At 41.7% G+C, this 23,283-nt stretch overlaps 2 protein-coding genes and 1 non-coding gene across 3 annotated transcripts; all 3 read left to right on the top strand.

Moving 5' to 3' along the window:
* The first annotated feature begins 185 nt into the window (after positions 1–185).
* LOC147612054 (uncharacterized) lies at positions 186–1,513 on the top strand. The gene has a single exon (XM_086784250.1). It carries the CDS (start codon positions 267–269, stop codon positions 1,200–1,202), a length of 936 nt encoding a protein of 311 aa, XP_086640376.1. The 5' UTR covers positions 186–266; the 3' UTR covers positions 1,203–1,513.
* Positions 1,514–18,137: 16,624 nt separating this feature from the next.
* Positions 18,138–21,161, top strand: LOC147612053 (NAC transcription factor NAM-B1-like). The gene is made up of 3 exons (XM_086783894.1): positions 18,138–18,871; positions 19,336–19,646; positions 20,359–21,161. The coding sequence occupies exons 1-3, from the start codon at positions 18,667–18,669 to the stop codon at positions 21,001–21,003; spliced, it is 1,161 nt and encodes a 386-aa protein (XP_086640020.1). The 5' UTR covers positions 18,138–18,666; the 3' UTR covers positions 21,004–21,161.
* Positions 21,162–22,386: 1,225 nt separating this feature from the next.
* On the top strand, positions 22,387–22,489 carry LOC147612052 (U6 spliceosomal RNA). The gene has a single exon (XR_015263708.1). It is a non-coding gene; the product is annotated as a U6 spliceosomal RNA (small nuclear RNA).
* Positions 22,490–23,283: the final 794 nt, after the last annotated feature.

Below are 23,283 nucleotides of genomic sequence, written 5' to 3'. Positions count from 1 at the left end.
AATAACTCAATCTTGAAAATTTAGAGGAGGTATTTTTCTTTTTAAATTGAACAAATTCTAGAAATTTTGAACAATCATTTTCAAATTAGTATTTTTAATCTAATAATAACTCAATCTTGAAAATTTAGAGGAGGTATTTTTCTTAAAATGTTGGTAGTTTTTTTTCTTTTTAAATTGAAACAAATTCTAGAACCAACTCTTCTTCCCGCCCGTTCCCGCCAGAATTTTTCGAGTAGGGTTGCACCTCGCACAGAGCTTCGCCCACCATGTCCTCTGTAAAGTCCAAGAGAGTGTCTCCCTACTTCTCCTTCTGCAAGGAGCACAGAGAGGAAGTGAAAGCTTCCCTCAAGAAAGCTGGGCAGCCGATCTCCGCACCCTCTCTCACAAAAGCCCTCGGCGAGCTATGGCGATCCCTCTCCGATCTAGAGAAGCAGAAATACAAGGACCCTTCTTCTGCCGGCTCAAGGGTAGCCCTTGACCTTGAGAATGCCTCTTCCATTTTGTCTTCTGCTAACAGTGCGGAAGAAGCTAGGGCAAAAGACGGTGCAGAAGAAGCTACGGCAAAGAACTGTGCAGATCAGGGTGCGAGCAATGATTTGGCAGATAAAGATAGGGAAAAAGACTCTCCAGAGACAGCTAGGGATAAGGGATGTGCAGAGGAAGGTGCGGCACAGGACTGTGCAGAAGGAGAACCCTGTGCAGAGGAAGGCACGGCAAACCCTCCAGAGCAGGTATCGAATGAGAGTGCAGGGCTTGCTTTTCCCCTCGCCTGGGTGAAGCGCATCATCAAGCTGGACAAGGAGATCCGTGTTGTGGCTGCCGATGCGAGCAATCTCATTGCACAGGCCTCGCAGCTCTTCCTGGAGCATCTAGCCGGGGCCGCCTATGGTGCTGCCCTCAGGAAGAAGCACAAGACTGTTCGGCTGGAGGATGTGAAGAATGCCATCGAGGGTGAGCCCCGCATAGACGACTTTCTAGCGGAAGCCCTCAGTGATGCCCTTCGTAGTGACAATGAGGATGTGCCAGAGAGCAGCGATGATGCAGATGACCCTCCTGCCCCTGTGCAGCAGAGCCATGGCAACAAGAAGGCTAAGGTTAGCAAGAAACCCCACCCAGAGCCACCCGCTGGAACTCGCCGCATCGCAGACTTCTTCACCTCAAAACCTAACCCCCTAGAGGTCAGCAACTCAGATGCAGCATAGCACAGTATATCATTTGTTGCTGTATGTGGTGCATCTCAAGTCTTAATCTTTGCTATGTCTGTAGCTTAAGCTGTCCTTAATGGGCGAAATTGTATATCTCTAGTCTTGATTTTTGTAATGAAATCTTCCTCTTAAGCCCTTAATCTAAGCTGTCCTTGCCAGAAATGTCAATTGTATCTGCACTATCTTATGCCTTCTATGCAGATCTCTATGTAACTCAGTAGCTCAGGGTGCCCCAGCCCAGTCATACTGTGTAAAAATTTTGAGTTCAGAGTACTACTAGGATTCGAAGGCTGCGGTACCCCTCCAAGGGGGTTTATCCTTCACAAGAAGGTACACAAATTTGCCCTTAAAAAAGGCTAAGTTTTGAAATAATAGTAGAATTCTCTTCCTCTCTCTCCACTTAGAAATGGAGGTTTCAAATGAACCCTTAAAATAAAATTTTGGGGTTGCCCTTCAAATTCAGGGGCTGCTCCAGAGGGAGCGTGAGCTCCTTCTGCCAGTCGATGTTCTGGCGAGACTCCGACTTTCCTTCTGGGCCTGCAACTACGTGCTCCACTCCAGTGTCAGAAATTTTTCTAAGCAGTGAAAAAAAGATGACCCTCAAGCCCAACCAGTTTTTATTGGAAAAATGAAAACTTCAAAAATTTGAATGTTTAAATTCAAGGCGCTAGGCAAAATTGTAACCAGTTTTTCTCAATTTGAGCCAAAAGTACACTAAAGGATGGGTTTGACACTGCTCCACTGACTGCTGAACAAGCTCTAACACCATGCCTGGGCCCTTACTGCACGGATCTTCTTTTTAGTCTGGGCAGGTCTCAGCAGTTAACCCCAGCAGATCATGGATCATGAGATCATCATCTGTGTGCTCCGGACCTCCTCTGGCCCTAGCTGCTCATCAAACATCAAGTTGCAGCAACTTGAGGTTTGCAGCCATGTAATCTCTGGTCGGACTGATTTGGCTCTACAAACAATTATGCAGGATGTCTCTCCAACTGAACGAGTGGCTTGTGTCTGGGGCATGTCTCCATAGTTTGCCCAATGGCAAATATTTGAAAATTTGGTACCTCCTTGTGGTACTCAGGGTGTCAGACTAACAATGCTGCTTGCCTTAGTCTCCCATCATAAAAGAGATGTGAGATGTAAAAGAATACAAGGGTAGACATCATATATTTGTGCGTTGGAAGGTTGTCAAGCTAGAGAAATGAGACTTGCTAAAGCAAGCACTCGTGATAGTTATCAAAGAACATGCCATTTTGGTTTTATAGGCCCAAATTTATTGCTTTGCTTGTTGTAGGGTAGGCCATGAGATAGCTGGCTATTAAAAATATTAACTTTTATATTATTAAATGACCCAAAACATGGGTGCTTGGTTTGGGCATGTGCGCACAGGGCTCGAAAAAAATGGCATTCAAGTGTATTGGTATTGGTTAGAATTAAGAAAAACTGGTTGAGATTAAGTAACCTTTATTTTAAGGAATGATTTTTTAATATTTTAGTTATAAAACCAGCATATTGTAGAGATTTTGAAACAAAAATTGGATAGATTTAAGATTTGTCCTTATTTTGATTGGTTTAAAAATATTCTTTTTTTTCGAGTATTGGTGTGCATTGTGAGTATAGGCTAGTCAAGGAGCTTTGCAGTTGTGTGGGTTGAGAATTGACATATTCATTCCGAGTCATCTCTTGTTGTGTGTCTTGTGTGCTCGATTTTGTCACACTTTTTTCTGCTCTTCTCTCGAACTCCAGCACATAGACATGAGTGTCCTACAATTGGTATTAAAGCCTAGGGAATTGCCAAAATTTTTATTTTATCACTCGTGTGTGTAGTCAGCTTGGGGAAGATGAAGCTAATGACAAAAGCGTTTTTCTATTCGAGTCTCAAAACGAGCCCGCTCGTCTTTGACCTCGGCTCGAAAAACAAAAATAAAAATTAGGGTTGGGCCCTAGTCTTTAGGAGTACACAAGTCGGGTTTGGAAAAAGTCACTATTTGGGTTCTCTTTGGTATTGTTGGTTACTTGTCCAACCCGCCCTTCCTCAGTGTTCCGGGCTACTTGTTATGGATCTTGCACAACTTGCAAATTTACTTCAGGATCTAAAAGCAAGTGTGGAAGATACATCTAGCCAGTAGTTGATAGATTTCTCCACACTGATCGTAGATATGAGGTCGGTTTTTCAAATTGAGTACTTGAATGAGAGAAATGACAAAAAATAGTTCACTAGATAAGCTTTGCAAAAGAACAAATAATACTTCTTTATTAGTGGAAATCACTTATATCTATGTTGTGACTATGGTTTGATGATGCTCTTCAAGGGCTCACCCGCTTGTAGCTTGTAGCTATGGTGGTGGAGAAGATCACCTGTAAGCCACACACTACCATTCTCTCTCGTACACTTGAGTAAAGGATAAGAAGAAGAGAAGAGTCTGTGAACAAGATCTCTCTATCTAACATAAGGGAAAGTCATTTTCTCATCATTAGTTGAGTTATCCTTTATACAAAAAGTAGTATAAGTGGTTGGGCACACGATCGATCATTGTCTATAATATCTATGTAACCTAGGCTATCTAGTATACATAAGAAATCGACGTCGGCATTACACTAAGCTCGGTCATATCCTTTGTTTACATCATTATGGGCTCATTAAAGAGAAAAAAATAATCTCTTGTTTACATTGTTATGGACTCATTAGAACAAAAAAATTCATATAAGGAAAAGAATTCATAAAATATGAATTAAGTGAAAAGAATTCATAAAATATGAATTAAGTTTAGGGCAGATAAAATTACGAAGTGATGCAAAATAAGCTATTTTTATGTCGACAAATCCTCCAAGTCATCCAATTCAATAGCCCAGACATATGCCATGGAAGCATGACCACTCTTGGATATTGTCTGCTTCATCTGAAGGGTGGATATAACTGCAAAAAGACTGATGGGAGATGGTAAGGGCTCCAAAATTCCCTCTAAAAGGCACCACCTTGGACGTCCAACATCCAAAAAAACTCCCCAAAAGCCAGTGGAGCATTCACCAAGCTATACGTAGCTTGAAACTGGTTTGATTTCTTGTACTTGTCCTTCATAGTGGTGGCTATGTTGACCGACTAGAAGTCAAGTCAACTCGTCCTAGATAACCGGGCTCCTATGCCCACAATGTATTGACCGACTAGAAGTCAAGTCAACTCCTTAACCCAATGAATAACCCTCTGATGACGATAATGAGAGACTCGTTCATCAGAGGATTAAGCAAGAAAGTCAAAGGCTCCGTAGCCATAGCTAGATTTGTTGGATTGGTTAATGTGAACCTTGACATAAACCAAAAAATCACGGAAGAAAGAGAATGATAACTCCTTTTGATAGTGAACTTGAAAGTACAATTCTAAGGAGGAAAGTTCAAATGAAGAGTAAGGTGATGAGGAAAAGAAAAAGCCCAGGCGTGGCTGTTGTGAGAACAAGTTGGCAAGAGTTCCAACAAGAGAACCTCCAACAAGAGTTCACAATGTCATAACAACCCCACAAAAATTGTAGGTATAATTTTCATGATAGAGGACCTCCAACAAGAGTTCACAATGTCACAGTAGCCCTACAAAACCCCCATGCACCACAAGCACCTTGCTAAAATAGTGGTAAAGGTAGAGGTGAGGAAATCAACAACAAGCATATCAAAATCAAGCATGACAACAACAACAACAACAACATGCATTCCAATGCTATAATGCAAAAGAATGGGACACATAGGAAGTGTGATTGTCAATTGTATCTCAAATGCCAACAAGAGTTACAAACAGAGCACATCGGAAGCAAATCCAACCCAAGGTGCACCTATTGTCAACATGGTTCACATACAACAACTACCTATACCAGAACCACCACGGGAGGTAGTGGCTATTGTCAACATGGTTCACATACAGCAACTACCTACATTGGAACCACCATAGGAGGTGGTGGCTGCCACCAGATCAATTTAGATAAATGACCTAAGCAACAGAACCCAATTATGATGACCAAGGAAAAGCCACTTTAATGGGAAGAGGAGAGGGGATTCAGAGAGCAGGTGACCAAGTTAGTGCAAGAAGCACATAGTCCAGCTCAGAGTCGCCATGTGTCCAATCCCATATGGAGTTAGCAACAAATGGTCTTAGTTAGCAATCCTAGATAGAGTTACCAACTAAAGGTCAAAATAAAATAACCAATATCTCAAGGATGGGAAAAAATGGAGAAGAAGAGTATGTGTTTGATAGCTTGACAACCAAAAGATGCTAGGACAGATCTCTCATAATGTAATAGAGAGCAAGAAGATTCCACAAGAGACATACAAGCCACATGAATGTGACAAAACACCAAAAAGTGTGATAAAATATGGCAAGGACAAAGCCAAGGCAAACTCGAATAAAGAAATGGCCAAGAGTTTAAAGGATGCTGCCAGAAAACACTCTAACAGCAGTAGAGGCTGAAGAGAACTAGCCAAAAGATAGGACATCTGGAGACAGTCAATCAAAGGAAAAAGGGAATCAAATCTCCTTACACTATGATTTGTGGGAGGATCTAAAAGATTTCAAACTGAATATCGCATTAGATTAACTATTGTCTCTTGTGCCAAACTACATGAAAAATCTACTACCTAAGTTACGTAAAATTTAAGAATATTAGAATAAAATAAGCATTGAATCTCTTTAGAAAATATGGAAAAAGAAAAATTTAGATTCGAAAAGAAGAGAGAGAAACCCAATATAATAATATCATTTTTGCACTTTTCGAGATTCCGGGAGAGAGAGAAAGCCCTTAAAGGGCCCATTTGGAGCCTGAATTTCCCCTGATGTTAGCACTAAGTGGGTTTACAAAGAAAAATACAAATCTGATAGTACTTTGGAAAAGTATAAGGCACGACTGGTCGCTAAAGGTTCTACAAAAGTGGTAAGTTTTGACTTTGTTTGCTCCTACAACCAGGTTAACCATAATCCACACCGTTCTTGTATTGGCTATGCAACGGGGATGACATGTTCTCCAAATGGATGTAAAATATTCTTTTCTTAAGGGGAATCTGGAGGAGGAGGTATATGTGAAACAATCACCTGGGTTCATGACTCTTGATTCCAAAAAAAAATCTAGGTTACGAAAGGCACTGTGACGGCCTGAAACAAGCCCCACTTGGTTTCTTATGTAGCCCTTAAAATATAAATTTATGTCTTTTGTGAGTAAGGAAAGTATATGTGTTAGTTTACACTCAATGCCCACCTCTCTCGCCACCATCATGTATCTCACTTTGATGTATAATGTGAAAAGATGCAGGGGGGAAGAGAGCTTGAGCTCTTGCAAGCACACACACACACTCACAAAACCCTAATAGAGAACACACAAGGTGAGAGGCTGAAAATCTTCTTCTTCTCTACTCAACACTCAACACACCATATACAAGAATAAGAGTACACAATATGAAAGGTACTCAACCAATACATACACGGGTTCTCTATAGTGTGAACCCGACTAAATGAGCTGGCGCTATAACTATGCCAGTCTCTAGAGTGGCTGTCACACAGCCTGTCATCCCACTGGCCGCATATCACCCAAGATCTCACCAACCATGCCAGTGGTGTAAGTGTGGGGCCTATCCCCCAGGCGGGTCATCTCAGTGTCCACCGCCTCACTAGAGCTCGATATCTCAACACTCCCCCCCCCTCGAGCTCAACTCCATCTCATGTACACCAAGCGAAGCCCTGAATCTGCGGAGCTTCTCTGTACCCAATGCTATGGTGAAGATGTCAGCTACCTGATTTCTGTGCTGACATAAACAAGGTCAAGGTCTCCTGCCAAGACCTTCTCTCTGACGAAGTGGTAGTGGACCTCTATGTACTTCGTACGAGCATGAAAGACTGGGTTCCTGGCCAACTGTATACTGCTAATGTTGTCACAGAAAATGACAACTTGTCTATCCACTGATAGACCCAAATCTGCAAGTAGCTTTCTCAACCAAGCTACCTCACATGCTGCCATAGCAGCTCCTCTGTACTCGGTCTCCGTACTCGATAGAGCAACCGTAGGCTGCTTCTTGCTGCTCCAAGTCACAGCAGCACTCCCCAAAGAAAACATGAATCCACTGGTAGATCTTCTGTCTGAGATACTACCAGCCCAATCAGCATCTGTGTACCCATGTACACATATCTCTGTCCCAGTCTCATAGAATAGCCCACAATGCAAAGTAGACTTCACATACCTCAGTATGCGTCTCACTGCATCCAAATGCGGTTTTCGTGGAACCTGCATAAACTGACTCACCAACCCAACAGCATAGCTCAAATCTGGTTTGGTGATCGTCATGTAGATCAAACTTCCTACTATGCGTCTGTACATAGTAGGATCCTCCAAGATCTCTCCTGAATCTGCACTCAACTTGCCATTCTGATCCAATGGCACAGAAATAGGCTTACAGCCTGTCATACCATACTTGGACAACATGTCCAAGCCATACTGTCTCTGCAGTAATCCAATACCATGTGGTGACCTAATCACCTCAATGCCCAAGAAATATCTGAGCTCCCCCAGATCCTTCATCTCAAACTTCTGTCTAAGCAAGATCTTTACATCAAAGATCTCTGCATCATGGTCCCCCGTAATGATCAAGTCATCTACATAGATGACAACAAGCACAACTCCTCTATCACCATGTCTCACATACAGCGAGAAATCTGCATTGGCTACATGAAAGCCAATAGTGATAAGATATTCAGAAATCTTGTCAGACCATGCTCTTGGTGCTTGTTTTAAGCCATACAAGGCTTTCTTCAACCTGCAAACATGCTCGGGGTGGCTCACATCCTCATAACCAGGTGGCTGCAACATATACACCTCTTCTTGCAAATCCCCATGCAAGAATGCATTCTTTACATCCATCTGATGTAAAGACCATTTCTTTGACGCAGCCACCGCTATCACAACTCTCACCGTTGCCATCTTGGCAACTGGGCTGAAAGTTTCCTCATAATCAATCCCATATGTCTGCGCATAGCCTTTGGCTACCAACCTAGCCTTGTACCTGTTTATGCTTCCATCACTGTTATGTTTAACTTTGTACACCCACTTGCATCCAATGGCTTTCTTGCCTTCAGGCAATTGCACTAAATCCCAAGTCTCATTTCCATACAGTGCATCCATCTCCTCATCCATAGCTTTCTCCCAACACACATTTCCAACAGCCTCATCAATACATGTGGGCTCTACAACCTGCACAACTTTTGCCATATATGCATAGTGATGTGCCACATAACCATCATATGTAAATCTCTGCACAGGGTTCTTCACTCTCCTTGATCTTCGCAGCTTTTCATTCATGGCCTCCATAGCCTTCTTTACACCAGGTGTTCTCATAGCTGGGATTCCAAGCTCCTCATCAAGGCTCATATCTGAGCCACTAGACTCTCCATCAACATGAGAATGCCCTGCAGAAATGTCAGGCATACCAAGGGGCTCAACCACTTTCTCTTTTCCTTTATGTGATGTACTAATCACATTTGCAGGGCTGGTATTATGATGCAGCTTGCCACTCCATGGTCTATCAATAAACCCACTAGATGAGGACTCTCTTGGTCCACTCAAAGACTGTGATTGCTGACCTGCATTCTGTGCAACCACACTTCCACTCACATCAGCCCCAACAGCTTCTTTTTCAGCAGCATACCAGCTGCTCATCTCATCAAAGACAACATCCCTGCTTACCCTCAACTCACGTGTAGCAGGATTATAACACTTGTATCCCTTTTGCTCAAGGGAATATCCAATAAACACACATTTTTCAGCTTTCGGATCCAACTTAGTTCTCAGCTCATCTGGCACATGCACATATGCAATGCATCCAAAAACTTTCAGATGAGACAAATCTGGTTTTCTGCCAGTAAATCTCTCCTCTGGAGTTACATCATGTATGGCTGCAGTTGGAGTCCTGTTCATGATGTATACTGCTGTAGAAACAGCCTCAGCCCAATAGCAATGCGGCATATTCTTCTCTTCCATCAATGCTTGCGCAATCTCAGCAATGTGCCTATTTTTCCGCTCAGCAACTCCATTTTGCTGCGGAGTGTATCTGCATGTATACTGTCTCCGAATACCATTCTTCTTCAAATATTCAGAGAACTCATTGGAGAAGTACTCTTCCCCTCCATCTGACCTTAGGCACTTTACATATTTCCCTGTTTGCTTTTCAACCAAAAATCTGAAATTCTGAAAGTGAGTGAACACCTCACTCTTCTCCTTCATGAAATATACCCACACTTTCCTTGTGTGGTCATCAATGAAAGTCACATAGTACCTGCAGCCTCCCATAGATATGGTCTTCGTAGGACCCCATACATCTGAATGCACAACATCTAGTGCATTTTTGCTCACATATCTGTTACGTCGAAACACATGCTTTGTTTGCTTCCCAAATTGGCATGCTTCACAGATTTTATGCATACCTTCCACTTTAAATTTTGGCAGCCCTGTCACAATTCCTTTTGTCTGCATAGACTTCAATCTCTGCACATTTACATGTCCAATTCTTTTATGCCATATGTCTGTGTCTGCAACAACTCCTGAACCATTTGCAAACATCGCAGCACTCATTTCAGGCATGTCTACATTCAACGTAAACATTCTGCCCACTCTGTTGCCTTTTGCAACCAACCTGCACTTGTCTTTAAAATCTTCAACATAACATCCATCAGGGTTAAACCGAACCTGCAAACCCTGCTCAATCATCTGGCCAACTGAAACCAGATTCTTTGTTATGTTCGGTACATGAAGTACATCTGCAAGGTACTTCACAAAACCTGGTCTTTCTGGGTTTTTCATCTCCTTGAACCACTCCCCATGACTCGTCATGTGGTTCGAAGCGCCTGAATCCACATACCATACATTATCTTTTTGTGCTGCATCAACATTTTCAGACATGGCATTCACAACATGCTGCATAACAAACAACCTTTCATTATCCTCATTATTTCTGCTTGAGGATGCATAGTTGTTTTGCTGCACTTTCCCATTTTGCATGTTAGCCTGCTTCTTATAACATTCTGACTGCAGATGTCCAGGCTTACCACAATAATAGCATTCACGTGCATCATTATATTGCCTTTGCCAATTTCCACGGCCTCTTTGACTCCCCCTGCCTCTGAATTTGCCTCTTCCACCTGCGTGTTGTTGTTGTTGTTGATTCTGGGACTGTTGTTGTTGCTGCTGCTGCTGGCCATAATTCTGATTACTTGTTCGGCCACCTCCTTGACCGCGTCCACGGCCTCCTCTACCTCGTCCTCTTCCTGAACTCGTGTAGAAGGCCTGTTGCTCTGAACTGTTTTTGCTTTGTGAAGACTGTTGGTCTTCACCCAAGTTCTTCTCTTCGATAATCAGCATAGACACCAAATCTGTAAAGTTGGGAATGTTTTCCCGAGTCTTAATAGACGTCTTAAACGCCTTGTATTGTGGCCCGAGACCACGTAGACAGACTTCCACCTTGTCATCATCATCTACTGACACACCAATAGATGCAAGGGATTCCACAATGCCCTTTATCTTCAGCGCATAGTCATTCACAGACATGCTCTTTTTCTCCACAGTATGAAGTTCATTCTTCAACTGTATCTTACGTGCCTTGGTATTTGTTTCATAAAGCTTTACCAAGGTGTCCCACGCCTCCTTGGGGGACTTGGCATCCTGAATGTGCCCAATCATGGTGTCCTGTATGCTAATGGAAAGCCAATACATTACTTTCCTGGCTCCTTGATTCCAGTCTTTAAACTCTTTCACATTTGCAGCAGTCGGATTTATATCCGGTATCTCTGGTGCCTCTTCATGCTCACCTTCTATGTAGTCCCAATAGCCTTTTCCCATCAGGAAATTCGTCAACCTGAACCTCCAAGCATGGAAGTTATTCTTATCCAGCTTCTCAGCCACAATCTGTGTTATGCCATCATTAGACATCTTGCCAAACACACAATTTTACCAGAACCTGCACTCTGGTTTTTCCTGCACAAATGCTGTATTTTCTGCAGAGCGGTACTGTAGTACTCTCAAATGTCACAACCAGTGACTTCAATGTGCATACATACACCCAGTGGCAACTGTAAACCTCTTTGCAGCACCCACAGTGTCTGCACAGTCAATCTGTCTTCCTGCAGTTCTTAAAACAGAGTTCTGCAGAGAATCGATGACTTACCCGCAGTGCTTGAAATCGCCTGCTTTCTGAAAAACGGAGGTCTAGACGCGCCCGAAACGCGTTTTCGGCCCAAAATTGCAGTCCGTAGGACTGTTCGTAGGACTGAATAGTTGCCCTATAGCTTCACTCCCGCGAAGAAAGCTCCTCAATCGGAGATCGTTTGCCGGTGCCTCCTGTAGAGCTCCCGACAAGGGTGTAGTCACCAACACAAATAGGGAAGAGTAGTTGAAGCTCTTACCCTCGTACCGCTTCCTGTGGTCCTCTTGCTTGCAACTCAGCCCTTAGCACGAACCAGGCTCTGATACCATGAAAAGATGCAGGGGGGATGAGAGCTTGAGCTCTTGCAAGCACACACACACACACTCACAAAACCCTAATAGAGAACACACAAGGTGAGAGGCTGAAAATCTTCTTCTTCTCTACTCAACACTCAACACACCATATACAAGAATAAGAGTACACAATATGAAAGGTACTCAACCAATACATACACGGGTTCTCTATAGTGTGAACTCGACTAAATGAGCTGGCGCTATAACTATGCCAGTCTCTAGAGTGGCTGTCACACAGCCTGTCATCCCACTGGCCGCATATCACCCAAGATCTCACCAACCATGCCAGTGGTGTAAGTGTGGGGCCTATCCCCCAGGCGGGTCATCAGTGTCCACCGCCTCACTAGAGCTCGATATCTCAACATAATGCACATTTGTTAGGCCCCCATTATGAGGAGTAGCCATGGTGCATATATCTTTAGTGGGAATCCCGGCTTAGACGTTGATGGGGTCATTATTGTGACCATTGATGATGGTTAGGAGATGATCAGGGGTACAAGCGTTAGCTGGTGGGGGTTCAGGGGGGCAGGAGCCCCCGAAGGCGACGGTATGATGAATATTCCCTCAAATACCAGGTCCATCATTAGTAGATGGTGGTCGGTGGGCCGTGTCCTTGGTACACGAGCGGTGACCGTGTCAATGCAGTGTAACCACCCTCATTGTATACGCATCTACCACACCTCTTACAGTACTATATATGGACATGGTTGCCATGAGCTAAGGCATCTAATGCTTGTGAGTATCCACCCCCTTTTACACTTCGTACATCCTCCATCTAGAGTTTGTCTAGATCGCCATCTAAGCTCTACTTGAGAGTGCACAAGTGGACATCACCATCACTTGTACCTCTTTGGTCAGAATTTTTAAATTCTCTCCATTGTGTATCTATTGCATTGTCTATTGTGCTTTGTCTTGCTATCTCTTTTCGATGTGCCATATTGTTATAATATGGTCATTGTTCTCTATGCAGTGACGTCATCTTGATAGGGGATGGATTACTAGAAAAACATCTCACAAACACAACATATTCTTAGTGTAGAGTTTGAGATGAAAAATCTTAGGGTCATACATTATTATTTAGGGATTGAGGTCTAGGAGATGCCAGATAACATTTTCATCCCTTAGCAGAAATATGCAGGTGAGATACTCAATGCATTTGGCATGTCCAAATGCAAAGTAATTGGTTCCCCAATGGAGGTTGATCTAAAGTTGTCAAAGACACCTTAGACCTTGTGGATGAGACCTTATATAGGAAACTTCTTATCTTCTTGTGTAATAATAGAGACCAGTCATCAATTTTGTTGTTGGTGTTTTGAGTAGCTTCTCCAACAAGTCCCATGAGAATTATTAGAAGCAGGTATGTGGGTGGTGCTCTCCAACCTATGGTGTGTGGGAAAGGCCCTTAGTAGATTTTTTGACTCATATTGGGCAGGTGATTTAGACACGAGGTACTCATTATCATGGTATTGTTTTTCTTAAAGGCTATTAGAGCAAAGATCAAATGGAGCAGCATCTTCATTGGCTCGGCCACATCTTGCTAGTTCACCTTTAGGCGTGAACATTGAGGGGGGGGGGGGGTGTTGTATATCAATGCTCCACTCTCATATTATATTGTCCAGGCATAGGCTAGCTTATTTTTGTATGGACCTCATTATTAGAAGTATCCATGGTTGAGCAGCCTCAGCACCGACATCCTCGTATTCACATAGAAAGGTGTCCTAAGAGGCTAGATGGTCTATATAGGCTTGGATTAGATTTAGCACACTACCAAATAGGCTACATTGGAATGTTATCTCACAATGGTCCACACATGGAGTAGGTAGACTTTACTCTGTGGCCCCAACACCCCCTATGCTGACATTGCAGGGCCCAAGACAAGGTCCCAAGACAAGCTTGGATTGGTCATGGGAGTGGGGAAATTGCCACCCCCCACATATACACGCTTATAAGGATAATACACGGCAACCCCTTCTCCATATATATATATATATATATGGCCTTAAATATATATAACAATAATAATAGCCTATCGGTATTAATGTGGTATCACCATAACACCAACTACTAGCATGGTACAATGGTATCTTAGCATCCCCGACCATTGAGTGGAGATCGTAAATTTGAAATGAGTCTAGGAAGATTGATGTTACTAGTAATTCACATCTTTATATGCATCATCTTCCAACTACTTATATTGTACATATAAATGTTAATAACACTCTTTGCATCTCTTTTCATGTTTTAAGAAATATATATATGTTAATAATATTGTAAATATATATGTTAACACTCTTTGCATATCTTTTCTTGCATCACTATTCGTGTTCTAAGAAATTTATTTAAGTCTAGGTTAAATAATCAATTCTTGAGGTGCAAGGCTAGGTGTTTACATAAATTATTATTTTGGTCACAAAACACACAAAATAATAAGGTTCTAGGATTTTAGGACAAATTTTGCAACCTCTTAATCATAATCATGCTCATAGAAGAACATAATTAGGATGTACGAAAAATCGACCCTACTTTTTAATAGTCATTATTAGGTCAAAACTTTGAGTAGTATGCTCATACATATGTAATGTTCATGACATGTATGAAAAATCGACTCTACTCTTTGAGCTAATAGTCATTATTAGGTCAAAACATTGAGTAGTATGCTCATGGCACATATGTAATGTTCATGACATGGCGTCACATACCCTACAATGGATTGGTGCATAGATATTTTTTTTTCATAATCCCAACAATGAGCACAGGTGTTTGGAGACTAGATATCAAGGAAAAAAGTAGGAACTAATACTAGCTTAATGGCTAATCTAAAGGGTTTTTCAAAATGGTTGGGCTAATTATTATGACCTTCTTTTTCCATAAAATACACATTTCTTTGACACGTATAGGTCTAATTTTAGCCTAATTAAGTAATTACGTAAAAAAATAGAAAGGCTTAATCTAATAGACTAAATGGGCCTACACAAAGGCTTTTGGGGATCCTTTGAGTGTATGCACAATACTCTAGAACTTATAGATGGACTAATATTACATCTTTAGATGAGATTATTTTTTCCAATATATTAATATCTACACTTTCACAAAGAGTAATCCATCTTAAGTTTTACCTTGTTGTACACATTAAAACGATAGGGAGAAAGTGGTTCCTAATAATTATTTCACGAATATTTGTTGTGTTTGAGGGCGATAAGGTCATCTCACCAAGTTGCATCAAAATGATAAATAAAAAATAAGCCACTCTTAGGTGTGCAAAGGGTAAAATTGGCTAATCGAGAGGACATCCACAACATTGGTTTTTTTTTTTGGGGGGTTTAGATGGATATGCCAAATTATGGATACTCCCAATTAAGTGCATTCATAGGTGAACCCAAGTTGGATGGATTACCTCCTACTAGGAACGTTTACCGACTCAAGTTCTCTTACATCCCTTGTGTTGGTTTTCCCCTAAAAGCTTGTGATAATGCGTATGCAATCACTTTTCACCTTCTCAAATATTTTAACAGTAATATGGTGAAACTATGGGCCTATACTACGTCATTTACAAGGTTTCCCTCATGTGAAAACATTTCAAATGCTCTCATTCATAGGATTATCTATCCAAGACTCCATGTGTTCCAAAAGCATCCTCTTTGTCGATTGATTTATGTATAAACATTACATGATTTATGCAAAGGCATGATTGAAAATCTCCTCATGAACCAATTTGAGCTTCTTCATACAATTGTCTATAAACTTTTTATCCCATAAACTAATCTCTTTTTGTATAAGCATACAAGATTTTTTAAAACTTCTCCTAGAAGTAGAAGAATAACATGAATGCGATCAAAATAAAATTTACAAGAAGCATAAGGTAACAAATATAGTAAGAACATAGAGACATCATATGTAAGGGCTAAACATGTAAACCTAAGGACCTAAATGTTGGGAGAAAAGTGTGCATAATTAAAAGTCTGATTGTACGTTCTATCTATTCCTAAATATAGATTTAAATACATAAGATTCGTTTTTCTTTTTTAGATCCTAGGCCTAGGCCTGTGTCAAACTTATACTTGGTTTACTGCTTTAAAAAAATGTTCTCTCCATTAATATTCATGATTGAGGAAGGATAAAAGATAATAGTTGTTCTTTTCATAGCAATTACATGGATAGAGTCAATGTTACCTTTTATGGCAACAACTGCATTGGTTTAAGTCGAAAACATTACTTTTTAACAAGTATCTTTGAATTGTGTACACTAGATGTGTACTAAACTTTTTCTTTAATGAAGTGTCTATGTATTGGGTCAAAACACCTCACTAACTTCACTAAAATTATTTTAAATCTAAATTCTATTGGGGTAAATTTTTGTTATGTAGTTGTGTGTGTGTGTGTGTGTGTGTGTGTGTGTGTGTGTGTGAGAGAGAGAGAGAGAGAGAGAGAGAGAGAGAGAGAGAGAGCCCTCTACCATGTCAAGCAATTGAAAAACAATCAAAAAAATTTCTATGGTCAATTAGCATGTTTCAACTTTTTCTATTTTACCACTGCATACGTAAGGATAGATGTACATGCGTGTAAATTTTGTTCCAAAATCTTGGAAGTCCTTGAAGGTAATGGACACTTCCCAAAAGTGTTCCAAGTCATTTTAAAAAAAGGAGGAATTTTACACCTTTTTTTTTCTTTGAAAAAACAATGGTAAAATACTGGGTTGGTTGACCAACTTAAAGGTGAGATCTTGCACAGGGATACGAATTCATGCACAAGAGTAAGAAGGGTCAAGGAGATTTGGCCATGGTGGGATTTACTTATGTGTTTAATGGTCCTAATCATGCAATTAAGAAAGGCATGTTGGTCCTAATCATGCAATTAGAAAAAGCATGTAAATCAAGCAAGGATCAAAGGGTAGATGGAATGATTAAGGTGGTGATGTGCAAAGTGGTTTTAGGGGGGGGGGTGGGTAGAGTACGTGGCAGCATGGGGAGGGAGGGAGAGTACGTGGCAGCATGGGGAGGGAGGGTATGGACCGTTGACCTAGCATCTAAAACGAAAAGATGTGGCAAGATCGGGACCGTTCAATGCCGTGATGGTGCAAACTGTGCGCTGGCTATAAGCAAAGTGGGTCTTGGTCTTTGCCTCTCTCTCCCAAAGTCTTTGAAAGCATGTTTTTGGTGGTATGGTGGTGGTTTTGCCACAGGCTTCTGAAGTTCAATGTGATAAGAAATCAACATCACAAGCCTTAAATTGGAATTTTTTTAAAGCACTCCCCACAACAAGATTTCTATCCACCAAGTCTTCTCCCCTTGTGGGTAAATGCCATCTTTTTGAATTTTGTTCCTTCAATGCTAACCTCCCCATCTGTTTAGCTCCATCCAAGATAATCCCTGCCCTTAATTGTCACTAAATATGGGTGGTTCCTCCTTTAAGAGCTTTCCCCAACCCTAAATGGACCATATACCCATAAGTCAATGCCCCATTTCAGAGTAATTAAGAGATCTTGATTAGTGCTGAGTAGTATGACACACCAATTAAGAGACCCTTATCTAGCTATTATGGAGTAGTTGGCATCAATTAAGAGACCCTTATCTAGCTATTATGGAGTAGTTGACATCAATTAAGAGAGTCTCCTCATTCGTTGACTGGCTTAGCAGCTATGGTAGAGTATTAGACACGAATCACAGGTATTTTCTTCTCGGATCTAAACCAAACTTCTCTTGTTTGGCTATAGTCTAGCTACTATAGAGCAGTAGGCATCAAGTAAGACTAGGGTCTTCTTTTTGGAGTTCCAATTGGCCTTGATCCAGGTATTGTATAGCAGTAGATACTAATTAAATTGAGCTCCAATTGGCTTTACTTGTCTAGCTATAGTGCACCGGTTATAATCGAGCAATTATAGATTAAAAACAACACTAATTACGGGGTCCTCTTTTGAGTTTCAATTATAGAGAGACTTCTCTTTCTTTGTAGGCTATAATCAAGCAATTACAGATTAAAAAAAGACACTAATTAAGGGGGTCATCTCTTAATTGGCTTCAATAGAGGCACGGCACCGATTAATTTCTTTAATGGCTGCCACTACATTACTATAAACACCAATTAACAACCTGCTGTAATCGAGGGAAGAGTCCAAGGTTCAATTAAGGGAGCAGAGCTGTCTTTCCTTGAAGCTTCTGATGCTCTCAAATCGAATGTTGAAGGGGTCCAAGTGTTCACAACCCAAGATTTTGTGTGTGCTTGGGGCTTCAGAATTCGGATTGCTTGTGCGAGGGGGCGGTTGTGTTGTGAGAAATCCTGGTCGATGAGGACTTACAACCGCCCACAAAGCCAGAGCGCGTGTTGGTGATGACAGCAAAACACAGTATTATACGCAAAACAACACGGGCGCGCGCACGCACGCACGCACGCACGCACACACAAACTCTCTCTCTCTGGCCATGCTTTCTTTTTCCATACTCTTTACTCTCCTCTCCTCCTGCCTTTTATCCTTCTCGCCTTCTTCTCCTCTTCTTTTATCTGATACATGTGCGTGCAGCTCCTTTTATCTGATACATTCGCCCACCTTTTTCACCATACCCTCCCTTTCCACATCCATCACGTGTGTTTTTTTTTGGGTTCTCTTTTAGCACTCCTGCCTTGCTTTCTTTCCTCATTAGCCCTTCCCCACGTGTGTATAAATTCTCCCCGTCTTCTTTCCATGATCTCCTTTGCTATACAGGCTTTACACGGCGCTGCGCCAGCTATAACAAAAGATTAACAGTTTCTATTCCACTTTGATGTGAAGCATAACCTATAGTTTCTAGGGTTTCTCCATTCTTATCATAGGATTGAAAGATATCATCCTTACTGTACTCAATCTAGACCTTGCAAAAATCAACCTAGACCTTTGAATTATATATAGACCTTAGTATAAGAGAAAACATCAATCTAGACAGTTAGCATAAGAGAAAATCAACGCATTGGGATTAGCTATGGAGAGTTGGTCCACCTGCACATCAACTAGCTTCAATGATTATGCAAACCATGATCAGTGTATGCCACCGGGATTTCGGTTTCATCCAACTGATGAGGAACTGGTCACATACTACCTTGCAAAGAAACTTGAGAACTCGAGCTTCGTGTGCCGTGCAGTTGCAGACGCTGATCTCAACAAGTCAGAGCCATGGGACTTACCTGGTAATGATTCTTGGATTTTGATTAACTTGGCTAATTATGTAGACCCGGATTAATGCTCACTGGGTGGGTTGGAATGCAGTTAAGATTGAGACATAAGAGGATAAATTTTAGGGTTTTGATTGATTGTGCCTAAGATTAGGGAATTTGCTGGATTGATGAGGATAATGATTTGATTGAATAGGGTTTTGGATTGCGTAAATGTGATATGTTTCTGGGTGATTAGGGACGTGATTGGTGATAGAAGGGTGATTATTGAAGGTAGGTATAAGAGGATGGTGTAGAGGTAAACGGGTATTGTGGGATAGGATTAAGGAGAATATGAATGATTAAGTGTAATTGGCTTGAGACATTTGTATGCAGGGTAGGATTAAGGAGGGTGCGTGCGTGTGTGTGTGATGTGTGTTTAATGACTTGATTAGGGTTGTGACTGTTTGTTTGGGTACTGTGTGTGCGTGTGCGCGCAGAGAAGGCGCACATGGGGGAGAAGGAGTGGTATTTCTACAGCGCCAGGGACAGGAAGTACCCAACGGGGATGAGGACGAATAGAGCAACGGAGTCTGGGTACTGGAAGGCCACCGGCAAAGACAGGGAGGTGGTGAGCAGCAGCAGCCGCCACTCCGGCGGCGGCGGGCGGCTGGTTGGCATGAAGAAGACCCTGGTGTTTTACAGGGGAAGGGCGCCCAAGGGCCTGAAGACGAACTGGGTCATGCACGAGTACAGGACCGAGGGGGCCAGCAACGGCGCAAAGGCGAGGGGTCCATCGTCACATTCTAAGGTAAATTATTCCTTAGCGCTAATCTACACTAATTAAGCTACTTAATTACCACAACCGAATACTTTAACCTTCCATTTGTGGGTTGTAATTCTAATTAAGAGAGTGCTATTTGCCCCTGAAACTGTAGGAAGGAGAGCTTGACACTAATTGCAAGCTAATGACTAGTTGCCAGTCAATTAGCCTGCTGTTGAGCCCTCCTTAATTAAAGAATGTCTGGATTAGTTAACCACTTTATTAAGGACATTTTGGCTCTTGTTCACCTTGTTAATTAAAATTAAGCAATGTTTGGATTAGTTATCCACCTTCTTGAGAACATTCTGGCTCTAGTTCACCTTGTTAATTAAGGCCATTTCCTTATTTAAGGAATGTTTGGGATTAATTAGCCTCTTTTTCAAGGGCATCGTGTTGGATCTAGTTAACCTTGTTAATTAATGCGATATGCTTGATTAAGGAATGTGTGGGATGAATTAACCTCTTTATCAAGTAACGTGTGGGATTGATTAAGGAATGTGTGGGGTTGATTAAGGAATGTGTGGGATTGATCAAGGAATGTGCGGGATGAATTAGCCTCTTTATCAAGGGCATGTTGGGACTAAATAACCTGGTTAATTAAGGCCATTATATAAATCCTTTAATTATAGTAGAATTTTTGGGCAGAGTTAATTTGTTGGGTGTCACTAATTTTACTGCTTGGAATTGATGGTGCTTGTAGGATGATTGGGTTGTTTGTAGGATCTTCCACAAGAGCAACGGCGGCAAGAAAATGGCGCTGTCGGAGATACGGCAGAATAACCACTTCGCCAGCGCCGCCGACGCGTACGACACGTCGCTGCCCGCGCTGCTGGACTCGCCGGCGCCGGCCGCCAACACTGGTGGCAGCGGCGCCCAGCTGCGTGCCGAAGAGAGCCTCATGCTCAACGCAATACTGCAGCAGCACTATTACAACGGTCCTGTCGGGGCTCTCGATTCCAGTGTCAAGTTCGAGCCCGCCGCCCCCGCCCCCGCCCCCGACTCCGACGTAACGCCTCCGCCACCCCGCAGCTTCCTACTATCGCACTACCACTCTTTGCTTCAAGACAACGCTACCCTTTTGAACAACACGCCGCCGCCGCCTCCGCCACTTCCGCCGCTTCAGCTTCAGTATCAAACTCACTATCATTCTCACCCATCTGTAACGAACACAGACGTCTTCGACTTTCAAGCTCCTCCTTCAGCCGCCAGCATGTTTTCACCACTTCTCGCCTCTGCTGATCACGCCACCGACAGCTCTCCAATGATCAGCAACAGCTCACTAGCGCCGCTCTCTCGCTTCCCTTCTGAACTGGAAAGCCTGTGGCTCTACGCCGACCGGCTTTAACAGGTTCCGCCACCCATCCGACAGCTCCGCTCCTCCACGCCGGCTCCATGCATTCCAAGCTAGTGGCGGTTATTAAGTCGATAATTGAGTTACTACTTGTAATTAAGCAACATTAAGGCCTTCTAAGCCTATACACAAAAAATTCAATGTTCCGTTTAGCCTTTTGAGTCTAGAGACGTGGAGATAGCTCACAAGACCATAGCAATCATTAGAATTTCATATTATTTCCTGTAAATAATCTAAACTTCATGTCCTTGTTCATGTACCTTAAGATATTTGTATCTACCCTATACTTTTTAGCTCAAAGTACACTAAATTAGATTTTTTTAAATCTGCAATTTTGTCCTATTAGGGCTAGCATTTTCCTTGTAGAAATCTATAATTAAAGATGTCATTTTTCTAAGAGTACTTTATAAAAAAAATCTATAAATAAAGATGTCATTTTTCTAAGAGTACTTTATAAAAGAATGATAGAATAGTAAAAAGTCTCACTTATGGCTAACACATTCAAATGCCATGAGAATGACAAAGTTCGAAAAATAAGAGTCTATCCCATTCATCAACAAACTAAGTTTCAACCCTTGGTATTAGCTGATTGTCACAAACATGTGATACATTCCTTACAATATCTACTAACTTATGACTTTTTAAAGCTCATAGCTCATAATCATTAATTAATTGTCAATAGATTAATTCAAATATGTGTAGCATTTTGAATGATTTTTATCACTTTACATGCATTGTGTGTGTGTGTGTGTGAGAGAGAGAGAGAGAGAGAGAGAGAGAGAGAGAGGGGTGGGGTGGTATGTTGTTTCTATAATTAAAATTTTATTTTGATCTTGTGGTTTGCCTAGCTCAATATGTTTTAAAAGGAATGGAGACTTGAATCCCACTATTGTTTTGTTAAGATTTTATTCTGATTTCGTTGGGGGGGGGGTGGGGTTGTAGTGTGTCTTATTGAGATTTTATTATGATCTAATCTCGTGGGTCGTTAGCTAGTTTAATATACTATGGAGACATTAATCCCACTATCTTTCTTAAATGACTAGGTCTTTGAAATTTAGTGAGAATAGTCTCAACACTTAACATGTTTGGGCAAGTGTTTACCATAAATATGTGGCCTCCAAAGCTAGGAGACAAGATGCATATAAAGAGAATAAATGGATATAGAAAAGGAAAATTATTGACTGTAGAAATAGGACATAAGGATAGCATCAATTGGTAGAGTCTAAAAAATAAGAATAAGAAAAAAAAGGAGAAGCAAATTCACTACAATGACATTCAGGATTGTTATTTAATTTTACCATGTTACATGCATTTTGTCTATGTGTGTGTGTGTGTGAGAGAGAGAGAGAGAGAGAGAGAGAGAGAGAGAGAGAGAGAGTCCCTTCGGGGACATCTGATAAAATTGGAATGATATAGAGAAGATTAGCATGGCCCCTGCACAAGGATGACACACACAAATCGAGAAGAGAGAGAGAGAGAGAGAGAGAGAGAGAGAGAGAGAGAGAGAGAGAGAGAGAGAGAGAGAGATGTGTTGTTTAATCGATTAAAATTTTGTTTTGATCTCGTTGTTTTGCCTAGGTGAAGATATTGCAAACTTTAATTTCACTATCCTCTTAAATGGCCATGTCTTTTAAATTTCATGAATAGCTTCAAGGCTTAACGTGTTTGGTTTAGTTTCATCAAAACTCCATGGTTTCTAGAGCTAAGACACGACATGCATATAATGTTAGAGGTGTAAATCTTGCATGGACAAAGGGGATTACTAGACCATGAAGGAGATTCCAAGTGATCCCAAGTGATCCCAAATACAAATTGTGAAAGTGTAGAAGATGAGAGGGCATAAATAGCCTAAAGGAAGCCTTGCTGTAACTACACTCCCCCAACAAGCTTGTCTTTTGTGGCTAGGATTGGTTAGGCAGAGTCGAGCCTTGCCTTAGCAAATCTAGTGCCTGTGTAGGGCCGTGTGGATGTGTATGCCTCCAAGTGTGCTCTAGGGAGGGAGCATACTGGGCACATATGTTTTACGAGCATCGATATCTCCTTGGTTTGAGAACCATGATACGTCACGGATGGTGTGGCAACTCTTGTTTTCCAAGATGGTATTAGATCCCTTGTTCATCATTTGAGCCACCTCCTTCTGTGCTTGATTGGACGGGGTATTGAAGGTGCAAATCTCGCTTGGACAAAGGGGTTTGATAGATAATGAAGGAGTTCCCAAGTTATCCCACAATGTCATGCAAAGATAGTATGCAAGATGAAAGGACCTGAATAGTC

The sequence above is a fragment of the Cibotium barometz genome, chromosome 46 (genome assembly GCF_041138505.1).
Source record: "Cibotium barometz isolate CiBa-2024 chromosome 46, ASM4113850v1, whole genome shotgun sequence".
Taxonomy (NCBI): Eukaryota; Viridiplantae; Streptophyta; class Polypodiopsida; order Cyatheales; family Cibotiaceae; genus Cibotium; species Cibotium barometz.
Note: the sequence above shows the minus strand (reverse complement) of the source record. Positions and strands in the feature narration are given on the sequence as shown.